Below are 22,120 nucleotides of genomic sequence, written 5' to 3'. Positions count from 1 at the left end.
CCGGACATGGGATTTCTGAGATCTTCATAAAAGTGGTTGGAAGGCGGATCTTTAACTGTCAGGAGCTGATGTGGGAGGACTAGCTCAGAACCATAGACAGCTTCAGAGGCTGAAGTGGCGGAATCTTCTCTTGGAAGAGCACATAAATCCTATAAAACCAAAGGCAAGTGCTCGGACCAGTTGGAGGAGGCTAAACAAGGTCGTAGAGAATTTATTTACTACCTGTGGAATCTCTCCACCATTCCATTCGATGAGGGTGGAAAGTTGTAGTTGTTTTGTGTTTGATATTTAGCAGTGAACAGATAGCTGACCATAAGGAGGATGTGAACTGTGTACCTCTATCACTAGTGATGATTGCAGAGACTCCAAAATGTGCGATCCATCCGAGGAAAATGGCGGAGGCACATTCCGCCGCAGAAATTCCCACAAGAGGGATAACTTCGGACCATCTTGTAGATGTATCTTCAATTGTTAAGAGGTATGTGTAACTATGAGAAGACGAAAGAGGAACAACTAAATCTACACGAACATGTGCAAATCTGCGAAATGAAACAGGAATCTTCTCAGTGCAGAGTAGACCCGGATAGATACGTCTCGAGTACAACCGTTATGGAGTAGGTATTTGTTACATATAGACATAATATATTAATGATGTTATTTTTGTATATATCACATATGCTACAATACTATGTCTCAACTATGTAAAGTTTTAAGATCAAGTTAATCAGATAACGGTTCAAAGGGTACCATTGGGAATCGAACCCTTAAACTAATCTTTTGCCATGCACGAAATCCTGGAATAATATTTGAATGTTGATTTCTTCTGTCTCTAAGATGAAAATAAACTCACCGATAACTCTGAGTTCTTCTTCAAGATCAACAATCTTACTCTCACCAGCCTCTGCTCTCTCACTAGCACGCTCCAGGTCTCCTTCAACCATAGCTAGCTTACGGGCAACCTAGATATACCTAGGTTTAGATATTGGGATCCTTCAACCATAGCTAGCTTACGGGCAACCTAGATATACATAGGTTTAGATATTGGGATCCTTCAACCATAGCTAGCTAACTAGTAACCTAGATATAAATAGGTTTAGCTATTGGGATCCTTAAACCATAGCTAGCTAACTAGTAACCTAGATATAAATAGGTTTAGCTATTGGGATCCTTCAATCATAGCTAGCTAACTAGTAACCTAGATATAAATAGGTTTAGCTATCTTCAATCATAGCTAGCTAACTAGTAACCTAGATATAAATAGGTTTAGCTATTGGGATCCTTAAACCATAGCTAGCTTACGGGCAACCTAAATATACATAGGTTTAGCTATTGGGATCCTTAAACCATAGCTAGCTAATTAGTAACCTAGATATAAATAGGTTTAGCTATTGGGATCCTTAAACCGTAGCTAGCTTACGGGCAACCTAGATATTCATAGGTTTAGCTATAAATTCCCTTCAACCACACTCTTTGCTAAAACCTACTGTTTATTCGGTCGGGGTACTGCAGATCGTTGCGTTGCAGTACGCACCAAAAGCATAGTTGACGGTGACCATAGCTATAGATAGCAACATGAACATATTTAGGTCTAGCTATTCGTTCGATTCTTTTCACCCATAGCTAATTTTATGTAGAATTCTGTAGTATTCTGCTAATTCATCTTAAAAAGACAAAGATCAAAGTTGAATTTTAGAAACAAATTCCTTATAAGATTTCATTGAATTCATTGAATTCTCTTTTATTTTTCTTCAAAGCACTATATTTAGAAGCTTATTAATACTATTTTCTTCAAAACATAAGATGAAATATATTAAATGCATAGCTTTGAATGAATTCAACCCTCCCCCATCCTTTACTCCGATGTTATTGGATGCACTTTCGAGTCTTGATTGATGAACTTAATCCAAGTGTAATGTGTATTACCTATGTTTTTATGATGTATAAAGTTAACTATTTTTGTTTAATGAAGGCAATATTTCAAGCAAAACTTGCTCGTTTTTCATCCTCGATCTGTTTTTTAAAGGGGGAAAAATACTTTTAGCACTGTTGATAATGAACTGTCAAACTAATGTGTAAAATAAAAAAATATGAAGGTTTTTAGAAAAATTTTCAGTGCATTAAAAATGAATATTAATAATAAATAATAAAGATTTAATAAGGAATACTTTTAATTAATACTTATATGAAATGAGAAAATTTGGGTTTTTACAGTGTTGTAATTTTTTTATTATTACATAAGATGAAAAAATCGGAATGACCTGATACAGGGTGTCCCAATAAACATGGGAATTCAGTAACGAACTCGATATCATAGTTTTAAATAATTCTTTGATTTAGTATAGTGATACCTAATGAGAAAGCTGTAATCTGTAAGAGTTTCGTCTGCTATGTTCACATTTTGTTTGTTAATGTTTTGACTGTAGTATACTGTTGTACTTAGTAAAACAAGAAAATTGCAGTAACTAAACATAGTAAACTTGTACGCCTTCACTGTTCATCTTGCGGAGACATTATAAACACATCTTTACAGTCTTTTACCCTTTTCATAAAATAAACTCTAGCAGATATTATAATATTATGGCTTTTGAAATTATGTATTACAATGCTAAATCATAACAAAGACGATATCGAATTCGTCACTGAATTCCCATGTTTTTTGGGACACCCTGTAGTATGAGATGACTTAATCTGCAGGTACTTTAATGTAAGAAAATGAAATAACGCTATTGCAATAGAAACTTAGCTTGTTTTAGAATTGGATAATGATATTTGAATAAAGAAATAATAAGATATCATTCAAGAAAGTCGGATTTTTTTAACAAATGTAATATAAAACACAGTGGCGTAAATAAGGGGGGTTATTGGGGTTATTTACCCCCCCTCCCCCCTAGAATCCTGGGGGTAATTACCACCCCTAGAATCCTGGGGTTAATTACCACCTCTAGAATCCTGGGGGTAATTCCCCCCCCCCTAGACTTTAAATAGTGAATGTCATTACAATTAGATGTTTTTTAATAGAAAAAAACGAAAAATACATTTTTACTTCTAAATAATGTGATTTCCATAGTAGATTTATTTAAGATCTTAACATACTACATTGACGACAAGAAAAGTTTAGAAATTTTGAAATAAGAATATAAACAAAGACAATATTTTTTCAAAGTTTTGCAGAGTAGCTTTTATAAAGATTTAAAAAAGTAACATCTTTTTCCTCTTGGAGTAAACTATTATTTTTTATGTTACTTAACCCTATTCCCGCGGGGGGGGGGGGTCAATTTGACCCCCCCCCCTGTAGTTTTTTTTTACATAACTCAAAAAGTATTGGTCTGAGGCTGTTGAAATTTTCTGACTTTTCTTACATACCCAAAGCCCTCCCTTTAGGCCTAAAACCGGGCTTTAATACTAACTGCCTGAGTCCTCAGGCACACTGCCTGAATGACTGCTTTTGCCTGTAGCAAACTAAATCTTTGTTTTGACCCACTTTCACTTGTCAGATTTTGATAAAATTTAGCTTTTTGGAACACCTATGACATAAGGAAACGGATTGCCCAAGTTTTGCGAAAAAAAAATTGCAAATTTTTTGCAAACAACCTGTCAAAGAAAATTTGCACATTTTTAGTTTTTCTTGATTAAAAATCAGGTTATTTAAAATTTTGCAAAAATTTTTGCATATTTGAAATGGCATGGTCAAGGGCTTTTCAAAAATGTATAATTTGTCATTTTTTGGACAAATATTTTTTTGCAAACATTTTTACTATAAAACTGGATTTTGCGAACAAGAGCTTTCTAATGATGTATCATTTGTCATATTTGGACATAAAACATGGGATTTAGAGGGGGGGGTCAAATTGCCCCCCCCCCCCAGCGTATCCTGGTTTTCAAGTACCCCAGCGGGGATAGGGTTAAAATAAATTCAGTTTTTTCAGATCTTTGTAGTTAATGTAAAATGAATGACCATAATGAAGGATATAAAACAAGGTGAAAGCTGAAAGGTATGAAATGAAGCCTTTATTTGATGGAGTTTGTAAATGCCAAAAATGAGTGGAAAATGCAAATCAGACCCAATTAAAACCAATAATTTGATATATATCATGATAATTTTCTACGGGGTGGTAAAAAAATTCTACGGGGGGGGGGGGGGTAAAAAAATTCAAAAATTTTACCCCCCTTACAGAATCCTTATTTACGCCCCTGTTAAAACAGAACAGGATAAAATATTTGTTAAGTTTTTGTCTTAATGTAAGATTCAGGGAGTAATTGAAAAAACGACGTCTAGTGTCCTTTCTGTTATTTTAATTGACCTATGTTTAGAGAAGTATAAGAAAAAATATTTTTTGGTATGAAATGGATTTTTTTCTGCCTTAATTGCATTTGATAACTGATTCTAATTGTTTATGTGTATTTAAGTGTGAAAAATAACAAAATATTTTAGAATAATTTTAATTGGTTAGAAAATAAGCATGTTTTAAATTATATAATGCTTTTCAAATAAGCAAATAGTTTGGCTTTTGTAAAATTAATACTGATATGTTTGATATTAATGTAGTACAGTAATATCAAACAGAGGATCAAAAGTAAGATTTTAGAATTTTTGTCTTGAACCATTTTGATGTTCAACCCTTTAAGAGAAGAAGAGAAATTCTTTTTTTAACATAGAATGAAATTTTTCTCTCTTGGTCATATTTATTATTTGATTCTAATTGTTATTTAGTGTCAAAAATAATAAGACTTGTGGGATCAATGCAATAATTAAGAGAATGATAAAGATTGTAGATTTTTTTGCAAAATTAAAAATAATCTTAAAAACAGGAAGAGAAGGAGAAAAAACTTATTTTAAAGTGAAAAAAGCTTTATTCATCTCATTATAATATTTATCTGATTGCGAGTGCAATTTAATGTGAATAATAACAGAACTTTAGATTAAGATCATAATAAAGATTGTAGAATTGTTTGCTAAATTTAGTTTAATCTTTAAACCTGTAAAAGGAGGAGAGAAAGCTTATTTTTAACATGAAAAAAAAGATTTTTACCTCATCATATTTATTATCTAATTCTAATTTTAATTTATTGGTAAAATAACACAATTTTTGAAATAAAATCATTGCAATATTAAAGATCTCGATAAAAATTGTAGATTTTTTTTTTGCTAAATTCAATTTATTTTTTAAACCTAACAGAAGAGAAAAAAAGATTTATGTAAAAATAAATATATTTTTTCACCTCATCGTATTTGATATCTGACTCCTCCACCATCTGTTTGGCCTCCTTGAGCTGGCTCTCACTGATCTCGATCCTCTCCTCATCAATCATATTCTTTGTCTCAAGAACCTGGAAAAATAGAAATTAATCTAAGGCCGAATTTTAAGATTTTAGTCGCGAGTCTTAACTCCTTGGTCTCCACTAGAGATGGGCATCGTGGCATCGTATTTGTGAACAAACAAAGTTCTTCAAGAATGACGATGTTGTTCAGAAAAATAACTAACACTGGACGAACAACTTGGATAATTTAGAGAAATGAAAAGACTGGTTTTTTTAAACTAACGAAAAAACAAAGGATTTAAAATTTTTTAAACGATCTTGAAAATCTAGCGATTTGTTCTGAACCAAAGAATTTTCCGCAAGCTTTTATTTTTTAACGATTAAAAAAAATGAATGAAATGTGTCTCTCACAATCGATGCACGAATGAAGTAAAAAATCCGAAAGCGCCCATCAGCAGTCTCAACTTTAACATTCATTCAAAGTTAGACTCAAAGCTTTGTCAAAGTAAATCGCAGGTTTTACAATAAAGAATTTAATAAATGTGAATAAAATGATAAAATGATTAAAAAGAGAAAGTTATCGAAGACGACCACTTTTCCTACTAAACACAAAGCGCGGCAATAAAATCCACAATGCACGAGCTTTAACCAAGAGTGCAGCCAAATCTTTGTTCCAATTAAGAAATGTGTCAAATGAAAAGGATCAAATAAGTATATTTAAATGATACTCATCCCAACAATTATATTTGACAAGAATTGTAACAATTGATTTTCAAGAGAAAAATTTTCAAGTGTGCATTTTATGCAGCAAAATTAATTATTTCAGCTTTTGAGATTGGCAAAAATATAAATACTTGAAACATTAAGAAATGTCTTTAAACTATTTGCATTATAGGAATTTTCAAGTAAGTGAGTTAATACCTTGATTGCTTTTAGAATTGAGTCCCAGAGTGCTGAGGCCTCGCTTAGTTCCTTGCTTGTGAGTGTACCCTTGGCTTCAGATCTAGAAAATGCGGGGTTTATTTTCCTTGATTTTATTTGGTTTGGTGTTTAGTGGTATTTTGCTAAACCAAATAATAACAGGGATTATCAAAACCTTCATTTTTGGATTCATGTTATTTTTTAGATTTAAATTGGGCTTAGTAATCATTTCTGCAGAAGTGTATTACTAAGTTCAAAATTTTCTGATGAATTCCTTTGAATACTTTAATGTAAACCAATTTAACAATCTGCATTTGATCATAAGTATTGACTATAAGCACTAACGTAGAAACATTCAATTTAAATGAATTCAAATTTAAGAAGAAAAAATAATATCATGATAAATTAAACTTTAAAAATATTATAATTAGCAACAGAAATGAAGAAATTTAAAATCAGAATGAACGTAAAACACAAAAGTTGACACGCACATTGTACACACACCCATTTCACAAATAAATTATTTGCTTAAAAACAACATCAAATCCACATCAGATTGATTAAATGTCGGCTTCCTATTTCACACTTTTCTGGGTTACACTAGCTTTATGAAATGACCTTTCTAATTCTTCCTCTAGGAGAGTAATCTTTCTCTTGAGAGCCTGTATTTCTCCTTCTGCCACAGAATAGGCTTTCTCCTTCTCATCTTAAAGTAAACATTCCGTTAAAGGAGAAAAAATGAAGGTGTATGAGGAATGAAGGTGTATAGGGAATGAAAGTGTATGGGGAATGAAAGTGTATGGGGAATGAAGGAGTATGGGGAATGAAGGTGTATGGGGAATGAAGGTGTATGGGAAATGAATGTGTATGGGGAATATATGTGTATGGGGAATGAAGGTGTATGGGGAATGAAGGTTTATGGGGAATGAATGTGTATGGGGGATGAAGGTGTATGGGGAATGAAGGTGTATGGGGAATGAAGGTGTATGGGGAATGAAGGTGTATGGGGAATGAAGGTGTATGGGGAATGAAGGTGTATGGGGAATAAAGGTGTATGGGGAATGAGGGTGTATGGGGAATGAAGGTGCATGGGGAATAAAGGTGTATGGGGAATGAAGGTGTATGGGGAAGAAAGGTGTATGGGGAATGAAGGTGTTTGGGGAATGAAGGTGTATGGGGAATGAAGGTGTATGGGGAATAAAGGTGTATGGGGAATGAAGGTGTATCGGGAATAAAGGTGTATGGGGAATGAAGGTGTATGGGGAATGAAGGTGTATGGGGAAAAGGGAAAAAGAGGAAAAAGTTCTTAGGTGGAAACTCTTGTACTCTTGATATCGAGATCAATTCATGATCTCAATCTTATGTTAAACTACAGATTAATTTAATCCTTATTTATCATCAATGAAAATTAAACTGAAAATTAAACCAATCAGAGTATTGTATGCGGAAAACAAAGGAAAAAGAAGAAAATTGTTGGAATAGGAAGGAGAAATAATATTCTTTTAATATTTTGTTAAATATCGTTGAAAACATTTTTAGAATTGCTTGAACTCAAGTGCATTGTAAAGTGTGAAGGTATAAATTTTCATTTGATACTTTCTACAATCTACATGCAATATTTTTACACTTTCTTGCAACAAATGGGGGTTAGAAAACTTTAAAGGAATAAATTATTTATTATATATTTAATATTTCCTTTATTTTGCAAATTTGTAAAATCAAAAACTTTTTTTTTAGCCAAGCAATGTATTGATTGTATTCAAATTGCAAAGAGACTAAAGGGATCCAAGGGAAAAGAGACTTATTTTAGCCACCTTTGAAAATAAAGTAAATTCTAAATCACTGTAAAAACTCTGATTCCTTTCAAGTACACGGCCGACTTCTAAGCAGCTAGAGCAAGCTTTACAGTTTGCACATACAGACTATATAAGGCAAAACAGAACAGTACACCTAATAAATCAGCCCCTTCTAAAAGATTTAAAAGTGAAATAACTAATGTTTTTAACTAACCTAGCTTAGTTGTAGTTTACGTTGCATTTTCTCAATTGTAACATCAAGATCTCTACTCACCTAGCTTAGTTGTAGTTTACGTCAGTTTCTCAATTGTAACATCAAGATCTCTACTCACCTAGCTTAGTTGTGGTTTGTGTCAGTTTCTCAATTGTAACATCAAGATCATTCTCAACATGCTGCATCTTCTTCTGCAGATCTCTTACCTAGTTATATTTTTTACGATATTTTTTGAAGTTTTTAAAAACTAATAGACCTTTTTTGTAAAAAAAGCACTTCAGGCATAACATTTTTTTCTTAGAATGAAGGAATTTTAGAAACATAAATTGTTAAATCTGGCAGTTCTTTATCTATAAATGCAAAAAATATTGTATGTTTAATATGAAGAAAAAAAGGGATCCTTGTAATCCATTATCAAATTCACCACAAAATTTTGCACATTTTTAAACCCTGGTTTTATTGGAAAGATTTTATAAAAGTTAACAGAGCTAATGTAATAAAAGTACAGGGTTTTGTTCCAGGGGGGGTTATGTATTATTATTTTTGATTAAAAATTTAAATGAATTTGAAATCAATCATTTTTATTAGTTTTCAATGAAACAAATTTTAATTATTACCCATTTCGATCAATATATTGTAAAATTTATTCTTTGAATTAGTAATAAAATAAAACTCGATTTTTTTACAGTTTTTAATTATGAAAATGTTGAATAAAAAACTTACATTTTCCTCTGTTTTCTCTGCGAGAGCAGTAGCTGCTCTATACTCGGCATCCAGCTGGTCAGCGCGTGCGAGTGCATTCTCAGTCTCAGTCTGGAGAAAGGGAGCTCATCTGTCCCAGTTTAAGGTTCAAGGGGGGGGGGGGGCATTAATTTATATGCTATAACAAAGAGACCTGAAGTCAAAACGACGCTTGATCTTGATATCACTTAGTGTTATTACTCGTTTTGGCTATTTTTTGAATTTCTTTATAACACTTCCAAAATGTCCAAACTGCATTCTGGTTGAGTTTGCTTTTATTAAACGTTGCAATATCTTTATAAAAAAAATATGACACGTTTGTTTTTTGGTTCATATCTTCTGTCAGGGTCAAATTTTGGCATAATAATAGAAAATCAAATGTTTAGAAAAAATTATTTTGAAAACGTTTTTTCACACTATGCCAAAATTTGACCTAGAAAGAAAATATAGTCCAAAAACGACTCAAAAACAAACCTAATGCACTGTCTGATGTGACAACTTAGAATGCGTGATGCACCATAATTACAGAAATGAATTGATCCTGGAACCTGAGGATGCGCCATTCTAAAAACCAGGAGGAAATCCGTCCTAAACCTGGAAGAAAACCCATACAAAACCAGGAGGAAACCCATCCTGAGCCTGGAGAAAACCCATCCTAAACCAGGAGGAAATCCTTCCTAAACCTGGAGGAAACCCATCCTAAACCAGGAGGAAACCTATCCTAAACCTGGAGGAAACCCATCCTAAACCAGGAGGAAACCCATCCTAAACCAGGAGGAGACCTTAACAAGAAAGAAACCATCATAAACCAGGAGGAAATTATTATTAACAAAGAGAAACCATCACCAGGAGGAAATCATTATTAACAAAGAGGAAACCAACACCAGGAGGAAAATATTATTAACGAAGCAAAAACCATCACCAGGAGGAAAACCTTGAATCCTTAAGGAGCTCGACTAAAAGTATAATATTATTTCTTTCGTATTTGGAATTAAAATCTTTTTCTTCATTTTAAGCTGAAATTAGACGATTTTGACAATATTTTGCTTCTTGATATTAGATTCAAGTAAAAAACAATAAAACCTTTGTTATTAAAAATCCTCAGAAGTTCAGTTGGATGATTATTAACATGTTATTATTCTTATTTTTATTTTGATTATTAAAAAAAGACAAGACCTTCATTTAGTAAAGAACCTTAATAAATTTTACGAAATTAGTTCATTTAAAAAAAACTAATTTTAAAATATCATTATCATTTATTGCCATGGAGGGTCCATCTGTAAATTATTGACAGCTTTAAAAATAGTAAAAAGATTTTACTACTTTTTAACAATTCTTTTGGATCGAAGTATTGGAAAATGTTTTGCTGCTCTCTGAGAAATAGCTCTTCAATATTTAGTATTCCCTACGGGGTGGTCACCTGGTCAATAATCATATATTAGAAACATTTAACCGTGGAACAAGAAAAATGGTAAATGTAGAAATATAGGGGTTCCTTACAACAAAAAGAAAGATATGAAAAGTCAAAACAGAAAAAAAAAAAAAAAAATTTTTTATGAATTAATATTTTTAACAGAAGTTTCAGAGCAGTTCTACATATGATAATCTTGAGAATGCAACCCTGGATTAAACATTGATAACCAGAAAATTGTGTAATGTTGTCGTCTACTACTTTCTTTAGTGAAATTTTAAAATCAAAATAAAGCACAAAGAAACCAAATTTTCTGGTTATCACCGCATATTTCAAAAAAATAATAAAAAACCAGAAGCTTTTTAATATTTTGTGTGGATTTTGCTAATCTTGAACTCTTAATCTCAAAATCCAGTGAGGATCAATATTTAATCCCTGCAGGTTATGCCTACCAAGGGATATAGGAGAAGAATTAAAATAATTTGTAAGAAAATGGCCCAATCCCAGTTTATATTTTGCAGTAATATTGGGGAAACAAATGAAATTTAAAACACAGAAAAAAAGATGAGTTTTCCTTCAGGCTTTGCATTTTCTTCTTGATGGCGTCCATTCTTCTTTAGTCGTTCGTCAACCTAATAATTTGGATTAATATTTCTTTTTCACCACTTCAAAACACATAATTGAACCACTAGGAACTAGTTTTATCAAAACAATAAAAAAGATTGTAAAGGTCGATTTTTATCTGCGCAGGATAGGAAGGCCATACTTCTACAATCATTGCGCCCTAAATTATGTTTATTTATCTATGTCTAGTTCCTGAGTAGTCACAATAATTCAAAATTCGGTGATGGTGATGGACAAAACCTCTGTAGAGTAAAAAAAAGTAGATATTAGTTCCACATTTATTGAAATAAAATTTAAATGATAAAATTAGCTCCCCTCCCCCATTTCTTCCCCAGTTCAACTATTCGTTTTGGGATAAATGAACAAAACTATTTGTAAATAAAATAAACTGCTTGTAAATAATAAAAGTTTAGTTTCTGTTTTATTTTCTACATACATCCTACATCCAATACACTTCCTCACTCCAAATATTCTGAATTTTCAACTCTCTTACTCTTAATCATTTTAAATAATACAAACAAAACCTTGTCTACAAATTTTCCTTTTTTCTTATACTTTTATTTTGTTAATACTTTTTTTATTTAGGACTGCCATTATGAAAAAAGTAAATTTTAATCAAATAAATTAAAGTTTCTTTTTCTATTTAGGTATGAAGGGTTAAAANAGTTCCCCCCCGGAGCAGTGAAATCTATGGTTTCCGGGTTTTTTGGGCCCAATGGGTCCTGAGCTCCCCTGAGAAGAAAAACAAATTTAAGCCCCCTACACTCCTGGACAAAACTCTGCATAATCCCGTGGTATACAGGGTTTCCTTTACACGTTGTGAACTGGACATGCCCCTTTACAAACTAAGGGCCAATAAAAATCATTTCTGGGAACCCTTTAAGTATTTTTTTAAAAACATTTTGTACATTAACTGTTTGTAATTAAATTAGATATTTTTCATCATTTGACAGCTTAAAGGGCAAGATTTTTTTATTTTTATCCAGGGTTTCCATTAATTTTTGTGGTCATATGGAGACAGTTTATAATAAAGTCTTTTTTATAATTAGATTTCTCATACAGTGAAACCCTTAATAACGAATACATCGGAAGAATTTTTCAAATGTCGTCTTGACAATTTTTCAATGAGTTTTATACTATATTACATAAATTTCAGTATTTGCGAAAATAAATAAATAGCCATGAATATGCGGGTACAGTTTCAAAGAGTTCCATATAATAATTTAATTAAAAAACTAAATATCTGCAACAGTCCATTATCAGAAAGTGAAGAATACGACATTTGATGAATTCTTTCGATGTATTCGTTATTAAGGGTTTCACTGTACATAACTCCTTTCATTTTTTCCCATGCATTTTCTCAAAAAAATACGTTTCTACATTTAAAAAAAACATTTTCTACAAATTTTAAATATATTTATTTTTTCCTTCAATTTCTTGAAACACACAACAGAGATAGATTTAATACAAAACAGTGCACCTTTTAGAGCTATACTAGGGACTGAGGACTTCGAAGCATTTGTCTACAATTCGCTACTTTTTCTTAAATGTTTTTATTTTCCTTGCATTCAGAAATTGCATATATTCAATCTTATATATGATTAAAAGTTGGTTTAAACATGCGCTTTGTTATAACCTTCCTTTTGTTGATCATTCTCATCTTTTGTGGAATGTTTTAATTATGAAGATTTTCTAAAATTCATGATTTTGGTTTTGATTCAGCCTTTTGTAGTTTGTACCAGAGGTTTTTTTTAGTACTTGTTGAGCATGTCATTGAAGGTTTCATCTAGTTGTCCTGAAACTGCGTTGATCTTCAGCTTCTCTCTGATAATCTCATCCTCAAGTTCATCTATTCTGAGATGGAGCTTGCTGATGTTCATCTCTGCATACTCGGACCTGCTGTCTGCCTGCTTCAGCCTGATGTTGAGCTGCTTGATTTGATCTTGGTATTTCTCCTCCCTCTTCCTTGCCTTCTCTTCACTCACCTCCAGTTGCTTCTGGTTCTCACCGATAGCAGCAAGTTCATCCTCAATAACAACCACACGAGCTTCAGCGTTCTTTACTCTCTCATCAGCTCTCTTTAATTCATCCTCCATCATGGACAGAGAACGAGCCAAGTTGTCATATTTCATCTCATTGTCATGGCCTAAACATTAAAATGTCAGATTTTGTAAAGACATAATTTTAAAATTACCTAAACTCACAAACAAATTTTATTTCCTAAAACCAGGTTTACAGGCCACTGTGCGCCCATCTTTCTCATAATAATCTCAGTCTTTTGTACATTGAGAAATAATTATAATAAAAAATTCCATGATGTTTATGATCATATTTCTAATTTCATTGACAGATTTAAAAATTTTTTTACCACAAAAATCTTGGACCTGATTGCTTCAGACGTTTTGACGTTTATTGGATACAAACAAACAGACAGACAAGACAAACGCAAGACCTCATATTTATTGGGAAGTTTAATATTGTAACAATTTTTTAATGAAACATTTTTACTCCTTAGAATGTAGTATTTTTCCTCTATAAATAAAAATCTAAATAACAAGGAACCATTATTTTGAAATTGGTAATTAGATATGGAATGCAAGGGTTCATAATGGGGTTTTTAAAAAGTGTACTGTTCCTTATACAAATTTTCATTTTTGTAAAAAAACTAAAAATTGAATTGTCATCTGTTGACATTTTTTTTCTTTTTTGTTTAAAACTTTCAAACTTTCAACAGAGTTTATGAAGATTTCATTTTTTAATACAAAATAAATCTAGAGATTTAATGGTTATAAAAACAAATTAAGTTTTGTACAGACTTTTGAAAATAATATTACTTAAGAAAATTATACCAGGATGAAAACTCCGATTTTTATGTTTAAGATTTTAAATTGAATTTTCAATTTAAAAAAAACTGTTTAAAGTGTTTTAAATGTCGTCGTTCATCTGGATATTTAACTATTTTTAATCTACCTGGGGTGCATTGTGTACATTGTAGTTGTTTTGTAAACATATATATTTTTTTTGCTTCTTGGACCGTTCTCTCTTTATTTTATTTTACCCTATATTTGTACAGCTTTATATCGTCTAAATTTGTTTCTTTGTTTTAGTTTTGAATACAACATAACTATTTTGATTATTAATTTTTAATGTGAACTCCATTTTACAGATATTTACTAGCCATCTGAAGATGTTGTGGTTTACAACGAAATATGTTTTGGTGAAAATGACACTTGTTTAAAACCTAGAGTGATAAGTTGGGTTGGAGAGAGTATAACAATGAAATCATTGATTTACAATCAGACTTTCAGATTCAATGAATCAAACTCTCTATTTTATTATTCAAAGTATATTTTTNCCCCGATCTCATGTTATTATGAAATGAGGATTGTGGAACTGAAAAGTAAATTGTAAAGTTGGTGAGGGAATACCACCCCAACAATGATTTATCCAGCTTGACTTGGTTCAATTAACATTTTATATCATAAACACACGAAACAAACAATACAAATGATTTTTCATCCAGGAAATAATTGGCAAATATGTAGGTCAGTTGATTTTTAAAATTTTTTTTGGTTTGAAATGGTTTGTTTTTAAGTCATATTGGAATTATTTGAAAGCTCAATATTTTAGATATTTAAATTTTTTTTAATTCACATTTCTCTAAAATTTAAATGACTGTTTTTTTATTTTCTGTCAAATTTTTTTCTAAAGGAATTGAGTCTTTGCCACAAACTCTGACTTTCTAATCACTATATCTTTGGAACCAAATGTTGCATAACTTAGATATTTCAAACTATGAATTCTGTTAGATCAAGTAATCTGAGTTTGAAATATCAAAGGTTTACAACATTGAGTTATAAAGATGTTGTGGTTTGAATATTTTATTTTGTTCAAAAGACTCAATTCCTTTACTGAAGTAAGGTCTTTTAAGTCATCATTTACTCTTAAGACTTTGTCAGTATGGGTTGTATGTTGTATCCAATAAATGCCAAAATGGTTAAACCGATCGTACACAGGAATAAAGTTTTTGAGACAACCTTGGAGTTTCTATGTTTTAAATATAAAGGTTTGCTCCATTAGGTTGCAAAGATATAGGGGTTAGTCAATTTGTGTCAAAAACTCATTATTTTGTTAGATCTTACATGATTAAAGAAAAGGTTAATTGATGTCACAACTTTTATATTTGAAAAGAGTGGAAATCATTCTTTGAGGAAAAAAAAAAATTAGGAAAATCTCAATTTTTAGGCTATGTAAATATTGTGTGAAGCAAAAAAGCCTGTTGGTAAAATAATCTTTTTAAATGTTAAAATTAATAAAAATGTTAAAATTAATAAAAGAACCACTGGTTTAAAGTGGTTAAAATAAAAATCTATTATGAATTGATTTTGTAAAAAATGTATACAAACCGATTCTTCTGGCCTCTCTCATCTGTTTATCCAACTCCTCGATCTCAACCTCGTTGTTCAAGGTCTTACTTTCCCACTCCCTGGCTGACTTGACGATCTTGTCTGCCTCCTTGCTCATGTTTGCCAGCTTCAAGATGGTGGTGGCCAGCTTCTCAATGCTGATCCTCACCTTAACAAAAAACATCATAAAACTAGGTATGGGCATTGTTTTTAAAGGGATTGTCATTGAAATGTCAAGCAACCCATCATTTTCAGAGGGACATGTCTGATTCACATTTTAAACCTTTGTCTGGTCAATAATGTGTAAAATATTGTTGTTTTTTTCTAGCTTGAAAAGATTTTAGTTCTCCCATTTTCCGTTGTCCAAGAAATCACATTAAAAAAGAAACTCTAATTTTAAATAACCAATTTGTTAAAGAGGAATAATCATAGAGAATAGAATATATAGAGAGGAATTAAAAGAATCTCTCGGTATGAATATTTTCAGTCATTTTCAGCCTGAAAGGGAGTTCAAAGTGTACAAATCATGTAAATGTTCACAAATTATATGCAGTAGAGTACATTAATACAGTATGTTCGTTAGACTATTCATTTCAATTTCGAATTTTTTAAACTGTTAAATAAACTTTATAAAATGAATTAGGTGAATAAAAATATCATTTGATTTATAGTTATAACGGAAAATCATCGTTTGTGAAGTGGAAGGCATAGCGTCTATGTGAAATGATCATTGGTCAATTATGAAACCAGCCTATTTCATAATTTGGTTTTCTTTTAACAATAATTTTAGATTTTCTATATAATGATATTCCAGGGCCCAACAGGTTATATAGCATAAATATGTGAAGTACACCTGCAGTATGGAAACAGTACAACAAAATGGCCGTTTTACATTTTTTTCCATTAAATTCCTCTCTATATATTCTATTCTCTATGGGAATAATGGATATCTCATTCATAATTGGTAAGACAAATTTTTAAATGTACCAATTTATAAATGGAGAATTACTTGAAATTACGTCTGCAGTCCCATTAAGGGGGTTTTATACTTTTCAGTAAAAAATTTAAGGGTAAGCAGTAATTGAATTTTGAATCAATCAGAGCTGGGAACTTTAGAATAGTGGATATCAAGATTAATGCTTAATCCTCTCTTTTTGCTTAGCTAGAGACTAACATAATCTCAAGATTATGTTAGTCTTGAGATTAAATATTTAGATCAACAAATTTGATTCTAAGAACGCCAGATTTGTTCATTTCCTTGAATGGAAGGGACTTCACTTAGTTTCTCACGAATTTATTTATTAATTGGTTGAAAAAAGAATCTCAAATGTATTAATAAATATTTTTCTTTGGGGATTTCTATCATGGGACAGACTTTATTTTCAAGGCTGTCATTTCTCAACACAATTTAGGAACTTTATTCATGCACTCTCATTTGAGAAAACAATGTACGGATATCCAAAGAAAGAGAAAAAGAGTGGATTAAGGAATAAAATTAAAAGTTTCCACAGTGGATATTCCGATTAAGTAGTTGGGATTAAAGGGTATCCATTCTAAAGTTCCTAGCGCAGAATCATTTCTTTTATTCCTTGTTTAGGGTCTTATGAAAGCAGATTCTCATTACACTTATTTCAGTATTAAAAGTAGAACCAATCAATTCATAAATTAACAATATTTTAACACTAGCAGTTTTCTGAAATTTATTTCTCAAAATCAAGAATATAAAAAATGTTAATTGTTATTTAAAGAAATTTTTTCCTCTGAAAACTATGTTTTGCTTTTTACATAGATTTCTTCCAAAAAGCGTATGATTAGTCTAAGCTGGTAGTGTTAGTATTTTCAAAGTTTAAAACATATTTGTCGACTTCTTTTTATTGAAGGCAAGGTCAGCAATTTTAAGAAATAAATGGAAAAATATTTGAATGTTTCCCGATATTGAGTAGTTTTCAGAACTCTCTTTTGTTTTGAAACATTTAAAAGTTTTGTACAGAGTAACAACATTTATAATATTTATAGCTAGCAATTTATATCTACTTAGCAACATGGAATCCATGTTAGAAAATTACTGGTTTTTCATTTCACATAAGATGAGAAAATTTTTCTGAAATCCTGAAATTAAAATTGAAAAATTGATTCAAACCTCTTCTTCAAGTAGTAGAACACGCCTAGCCTGAGCATTAACATCCTCCTCTTTGTCCTTGTACTCCTTCTCTGCCTCCTCCATCTTGGTGGAGGACAACTGCAACTTCTCCAGGGTCTCCTCCATGGAAGACTGAACAAATATTATATTACATTATGTTTATTAATACTGCCATTCTTTAATGACTGATGAGGATAGAAAAATATATCAAAACTAATTTCCAATCCTTAGTTATTTTATCTGCGAAAGTGAAATCCTTATTTGCCTACTAAACAAATAATCAATGGAACAGGGGTGTATATTTTGCAAGAAAATCTTTTTTCTAGAAATTTTCCTAAAATTCCGCTAGCATGTTTGAATCTTTTTCCAAGGGTATATATCGCTGAAATGGGGAAAATAAATACATTTCTTAGTAAAAAGTTAAAAAATGGGAAAAAACTTGCTCTTTGTTTTCTTATTTTTTATCCCAATCTTTTAAACCATTTAAAATTAAACTACCCATCCTTGCAAAATAAGACAAATTTTTTAATATAAAAATATGCTCTGCTACATAAGAAACAGATGTTTTTACTTATTTAAAGTATTACAGGAAACTGCGTAGTTTTTAGCGGAAAATAAAACAAAATTCCTTCCAGAAATAAATTGGTTTCAACAAAAGTAGATATTTTTTAGACTAGAAATCAGAGGATGTTACTCAGAGTATAACTCTTTTACAGTTTTCTTCTGTATTTAAAATGGATGACTATTTACTTCATTCAAGTTCTTGATTCACCGACAAAGGGTCAAACGACCCAGGGTCAAACAACACAGGGTCAAACGACAAAGGGTCAAACGACACAGGGTCAAACGACAAAGGGTCAAAAAATGCGACAAAGGGGCAAATTTTTTTTATTTTGACAGTTAGTATTTTTTTTATTATTATTTAGGATTAGGTTAGGTTCATTCTGGGCCTAGTGCTGCGGCTAGGACAGGCTAGGGGGCCGAGCGCTGTGGCCACATGGTCAATTATATCCATTTATTTATTATTATTTAGGGTTAGGTTAGGTTAAGACACTTTCTGGGCCGAGCGCTGCGGCTAGGACAGGCTAGGGGGCCGAGCGCTGCCGCCACATGGTCAATTATATCCATGTCTAACATAAGATCCATGTACAAAATTGATAGGAGGGTTGCGAGTTTCCTATGATTCAAATCAAAAAATATTTTTATCATTAAGACAGTTAGATACCTGTTAAGTTGTTATCCATTCTTTTTTACTAACACTGTATAAATTTGTTTACAGAAAAAATAATTATTGGTTTCTATATTTATAATTCAATGCAATGAATATTTTTGTCTACAAAACTATGAAAAAAAGGTTATAAATATACATATGATATAATATAAGCTGCAGCAGAATCCGTCATTTCTTGGTTTACAGTCCCAGTAATATCAGCAAAAACTGCTCTTGGGGCAACTGTAGGCAGGTTTGCAGCAGCCATTATTTTCTCCTGCTCAACAGCTCGAAAAAACCTATTACCATGGGTATGGTCGGGTTTAACGGACTTAATTATTCCAGATTTATCGATAAGAATGGCTCTAGCATCGCATTTTTCAGCAATCTTATCCCGACACCTCAAAGAGCTTACACCCGTCTTCTTGTTTACGCTTGTCTTCTTGTAATGATATCCCTGTTCATCTACAATGATCCTACCACCTTGTTTTGCAGCAATAAATGTTGCCAACCCGACCATTATGGAAGCCAGAATCAGACTAAAGTTTTAAATCTTCAAAAAAAGTTTTGCGGATTTTTGGGATTAAAAATGCGAGTTTCCTATGATTTAAATCAAAAAATATTTTTATCATTTTGACCTTTTGTCGTTTGACCCTTTGTCGTACTTTTGACCCTTTGTCGTTTGACCCTTTGTCGTTTGACCCTTTGTCGTTTGACCCTTTGTCGTTTGACCCTTTGTCGTTTGACCCTGTGTCGTTTGACCCTGGGTCGTTTGACCCTTTGTCGCTGAATCAAGTTCTTCCTATGAATCTTTTTTTATATAATTGCTCAAAAACTTTAAAAATTTTCCTATCATTACCTCTAACTTCTGAACTTTCTTGCTCATATCTCTGATATCAGCATCAAACTTATCACTGACACTATTTGCTTCCTTTGCAGCAGCTTCATACTCAGCAATCTTCTTGTACAGGTCATCAGTCTCAGCCTTAATACAAAGAATTAATGTTCTCCTAAAAAGTCCTTGAATTCTGCTTTTTAAAAATTTGAAAATTGAATTAAACATTCCAAAAAGATGCATACATGCATCAGGTTTTTTCTTAAATGGTTTCAAAAAAAATTTCATGGCCTGATTATTTTCTAATTTTTAACTCAAAAAACTGCAAATTTTTGGGTTAAGATCTACCAGAATGCAATATTTATTGTTCTAATGTGAACCATCTTTTGATTCTACACTTCCTAATAAAAAAGTATCATGAACTTTAGTTAGAATAATGATGAAAATGTTGATCTCTCAAATCCTTAAACCTAATTTAGTTGGTATTTCTTGTTTATAAAATAATAATTATAATAAGTTGATGAATCTAAACTTCCAATAAAATTAATTCTCAATTTCAAAGTTTTGTATAAAAAATGCAAGCTAGCTCCAATTAATAGTAATTTATTTGAGTACAACTTTCATGCTTATTTCCATAGGGCATTGTCAAAAGTTAGTTTGATTTTCAAATTTCAAGGACAAAGATTTGAAAAGAAATTTGTGTGTAGTAGTTAATTAAATCAAATTTTTAATTTAGATTACCTTCATAGACTGCATCTTTTTCCTAATAGCGTCCATAATGATTGAGTATTAGCCCTCTCACTGTCTAAATTAAAAATAATTAAGTTGGACGTTTTAAAAAAAAGTTGAAGTTAAAAAATGCTTGATATATAATATATACAGAGAAAGCATGGGAAACGTCTGAAAAAGTAATTAATAAAAAATCTTTTTGAAATTATAAAGTCAATTTTTTTTTGTAATTCACAGTCATTGTAGAAATTAAATAAAAATGCCTCTGAGTCTTGTTTTTAACTTTGAGCAGTCTCAGGAGTTTTGTTTTCTGGATTTTCACGATTGTCCATAAAGTCTTCTTTAAAAAAATGAATACCTGGATTTGATCCAATATTTTGGGTAGCTTATGACCGGTCCATGGAGTCTTGTTTCCAGGATTTTCACAACAAACATTAACTTTGGTCTTTTTTTTATGGATTTCTCAACAGTGTTTAAAGTCCATGGAGTCTTGTTTCCTGGATTTCACAACAAAAGTTCAAGAATTTTTTTTCTGGATTTTCACAAAAACGGTTAGCTGAAAGGAGTCTTGTTTCCTGTATTTTTTCAATAAAAAAAATGATAATCCATTCCAAGGATTCATGTTTTCTGGCTGAATTAAAACCGCTTTCTACTTAAACACACTATTTCTTTGGTCAGAGTACTGCAAATCACTGCAGTACATACTGAAAGCTTAGTTGAGGGTCTGACGGCCAAAACATCAAACCTTACTCTTACTCTCACTCTCACTCTTACTTCTACTCTTACTCTTACTCTTACTCTTACTCTTACTCTTACTTTTACTCTTACTTTTACTCTTACTCTTACTCTTACTCTTACTCTTACTCTTACTCTTACTCTTACTCTTACTCTTACTCTTACTCTCACTTTTACTCCAACTCTTACACTAACTTTTACTCTTACTCTTACTCTCACGCTTACTTTTAATCTTACTCTTACTCTACTTTTACTCTCACTCTTACTTTTACTCTCACTCTTACTCTAACTTTTACACTTACTCTTACTCTTATTCTGGATTTAACTATCTAAAAAGCAATTTAGGAACTAAAGTAAAGTAAATTAAATTATTGTAAAAATTACAAAAGAGTTTTTCAACCAAAAATGGAAACGCATAATTAACATTGTAAAAAGAAACATAATTGCTTAATTGCTTCTATAGGATTATTGAGTAAATGTCTCAACAAACAAATATATATTCATTGATTTGAGGCAAAGAAAGCTTTTAGAAAAATATAGTTGGCATAGTATACTGCATGCTGATGGAGATACGAATCACGAAACCTCGACAAACATAAAAATATTTGTAGAAAACAGTGTGATCTGTGTAAACTCTACTTTATAATTTCTGATCTTTTCAACCTATTAATTGCACCTAGTATTCAGTTACGTTATTTGTATCAAAGTTTAAGTTTCATTTCGTTAATCAAAATGATAATTTAAAACAAATATATAACTTTTCTACTTTTTCTTTTTTGTTTTTACCTAAAATTTAATTCAATTAGCCAACCGCATTATTGCCATAATTGTTTTGTCAATAATGTGTTTAAAATAAAACAACTTTTATTGAACTCCATCAAAATACTTGTGGTTTCTTATATTACAACTGCTTCGTTAAAAGCGAAAAAGAAATGTGAAAACTGATTGTTAGAAAAGAAATAGTGTTTGTTCTCGAACTTTTATTTCACAATTGTATTTTTTTGTTCAGAAATATATTCAATTAAAGAATATGAAACGATTTTTCAAATTATCATTAGCGACATATTAATTGTTTCATTACACACAATTGAGAGATGGT

General features: G+C 31.3%; 1 protein-coding gene across 2 annotated transcripts in view; it reads right to left on the bottom strand.

Moving 5' to 3' along the window:
• The window catches only part of LOC111697033 (tropomyosin), a 29,989-nt gene that overhangs the window by 5,260 nt on the left and 2,609 nt on the right, over positions 1-22,120 (bottom strand). The window contains exons 2-8 of one of the 2 annotated variants that reach the window (XM_023466899.1): positions 10,917-10,974; positions 8,914-9,003; positions 8,309-8,396; positions 6,799-6,886; positions 6,181-6,262; positions 5,221-5,328; positions 851-959 (exon numbers count right to left, since the gene is read on the bottom strand). In XM_023466899.1, coding sequence (XP_023322667.1) covers positions 851-959; positions 5,221-5,328; positions 6,181-6,262; positions 6,799-6,886; positions 8,309-8,396; positions 8,914-9,003; positions 10,917-10,952 — 601 coding nt within the window. In that variant the 5' untranslated portion in view covers positions 10,953-10,974. Of the gene's footprint in view, positions 1-850; positions 960-5,220; positions 5,329-6,180; positions 6,263-6,798; positions 6,887-8,308; positions 8,397-8,913; positions 9,004-10,916; positions 10,975-12,365; positions 13,113-15,372; positions 15,542-17,512; positions 17,645-19,581; positions 19,708-20,298; positions 20,363-22,120 lie in introns of those variants that run through there. The other variant, XM_023466898.1, reaches the window with a different exon arrangement.

The sequence above is a fragment of the Eurytemora carolleeae genome, unplaced genomic scaffold, assembly GCF_000591075.1.
Source record: "Eurytemora carolleeae unplaced genomic scaffold, Eaff_2.0 scaffold270, whole genome shotgun sequence".
Taxonomy (NCBI): Eukaryota; Metazoa; Arthropoda; class Copepoda; order Calanoida; family Temoridae; genus Eurytemora; species Eurytemora carolleeae.
Note: the sequence above shows the minus strand (reverse complement) of the source record. Positions and strands in the feature narration are given on the sequence as shown.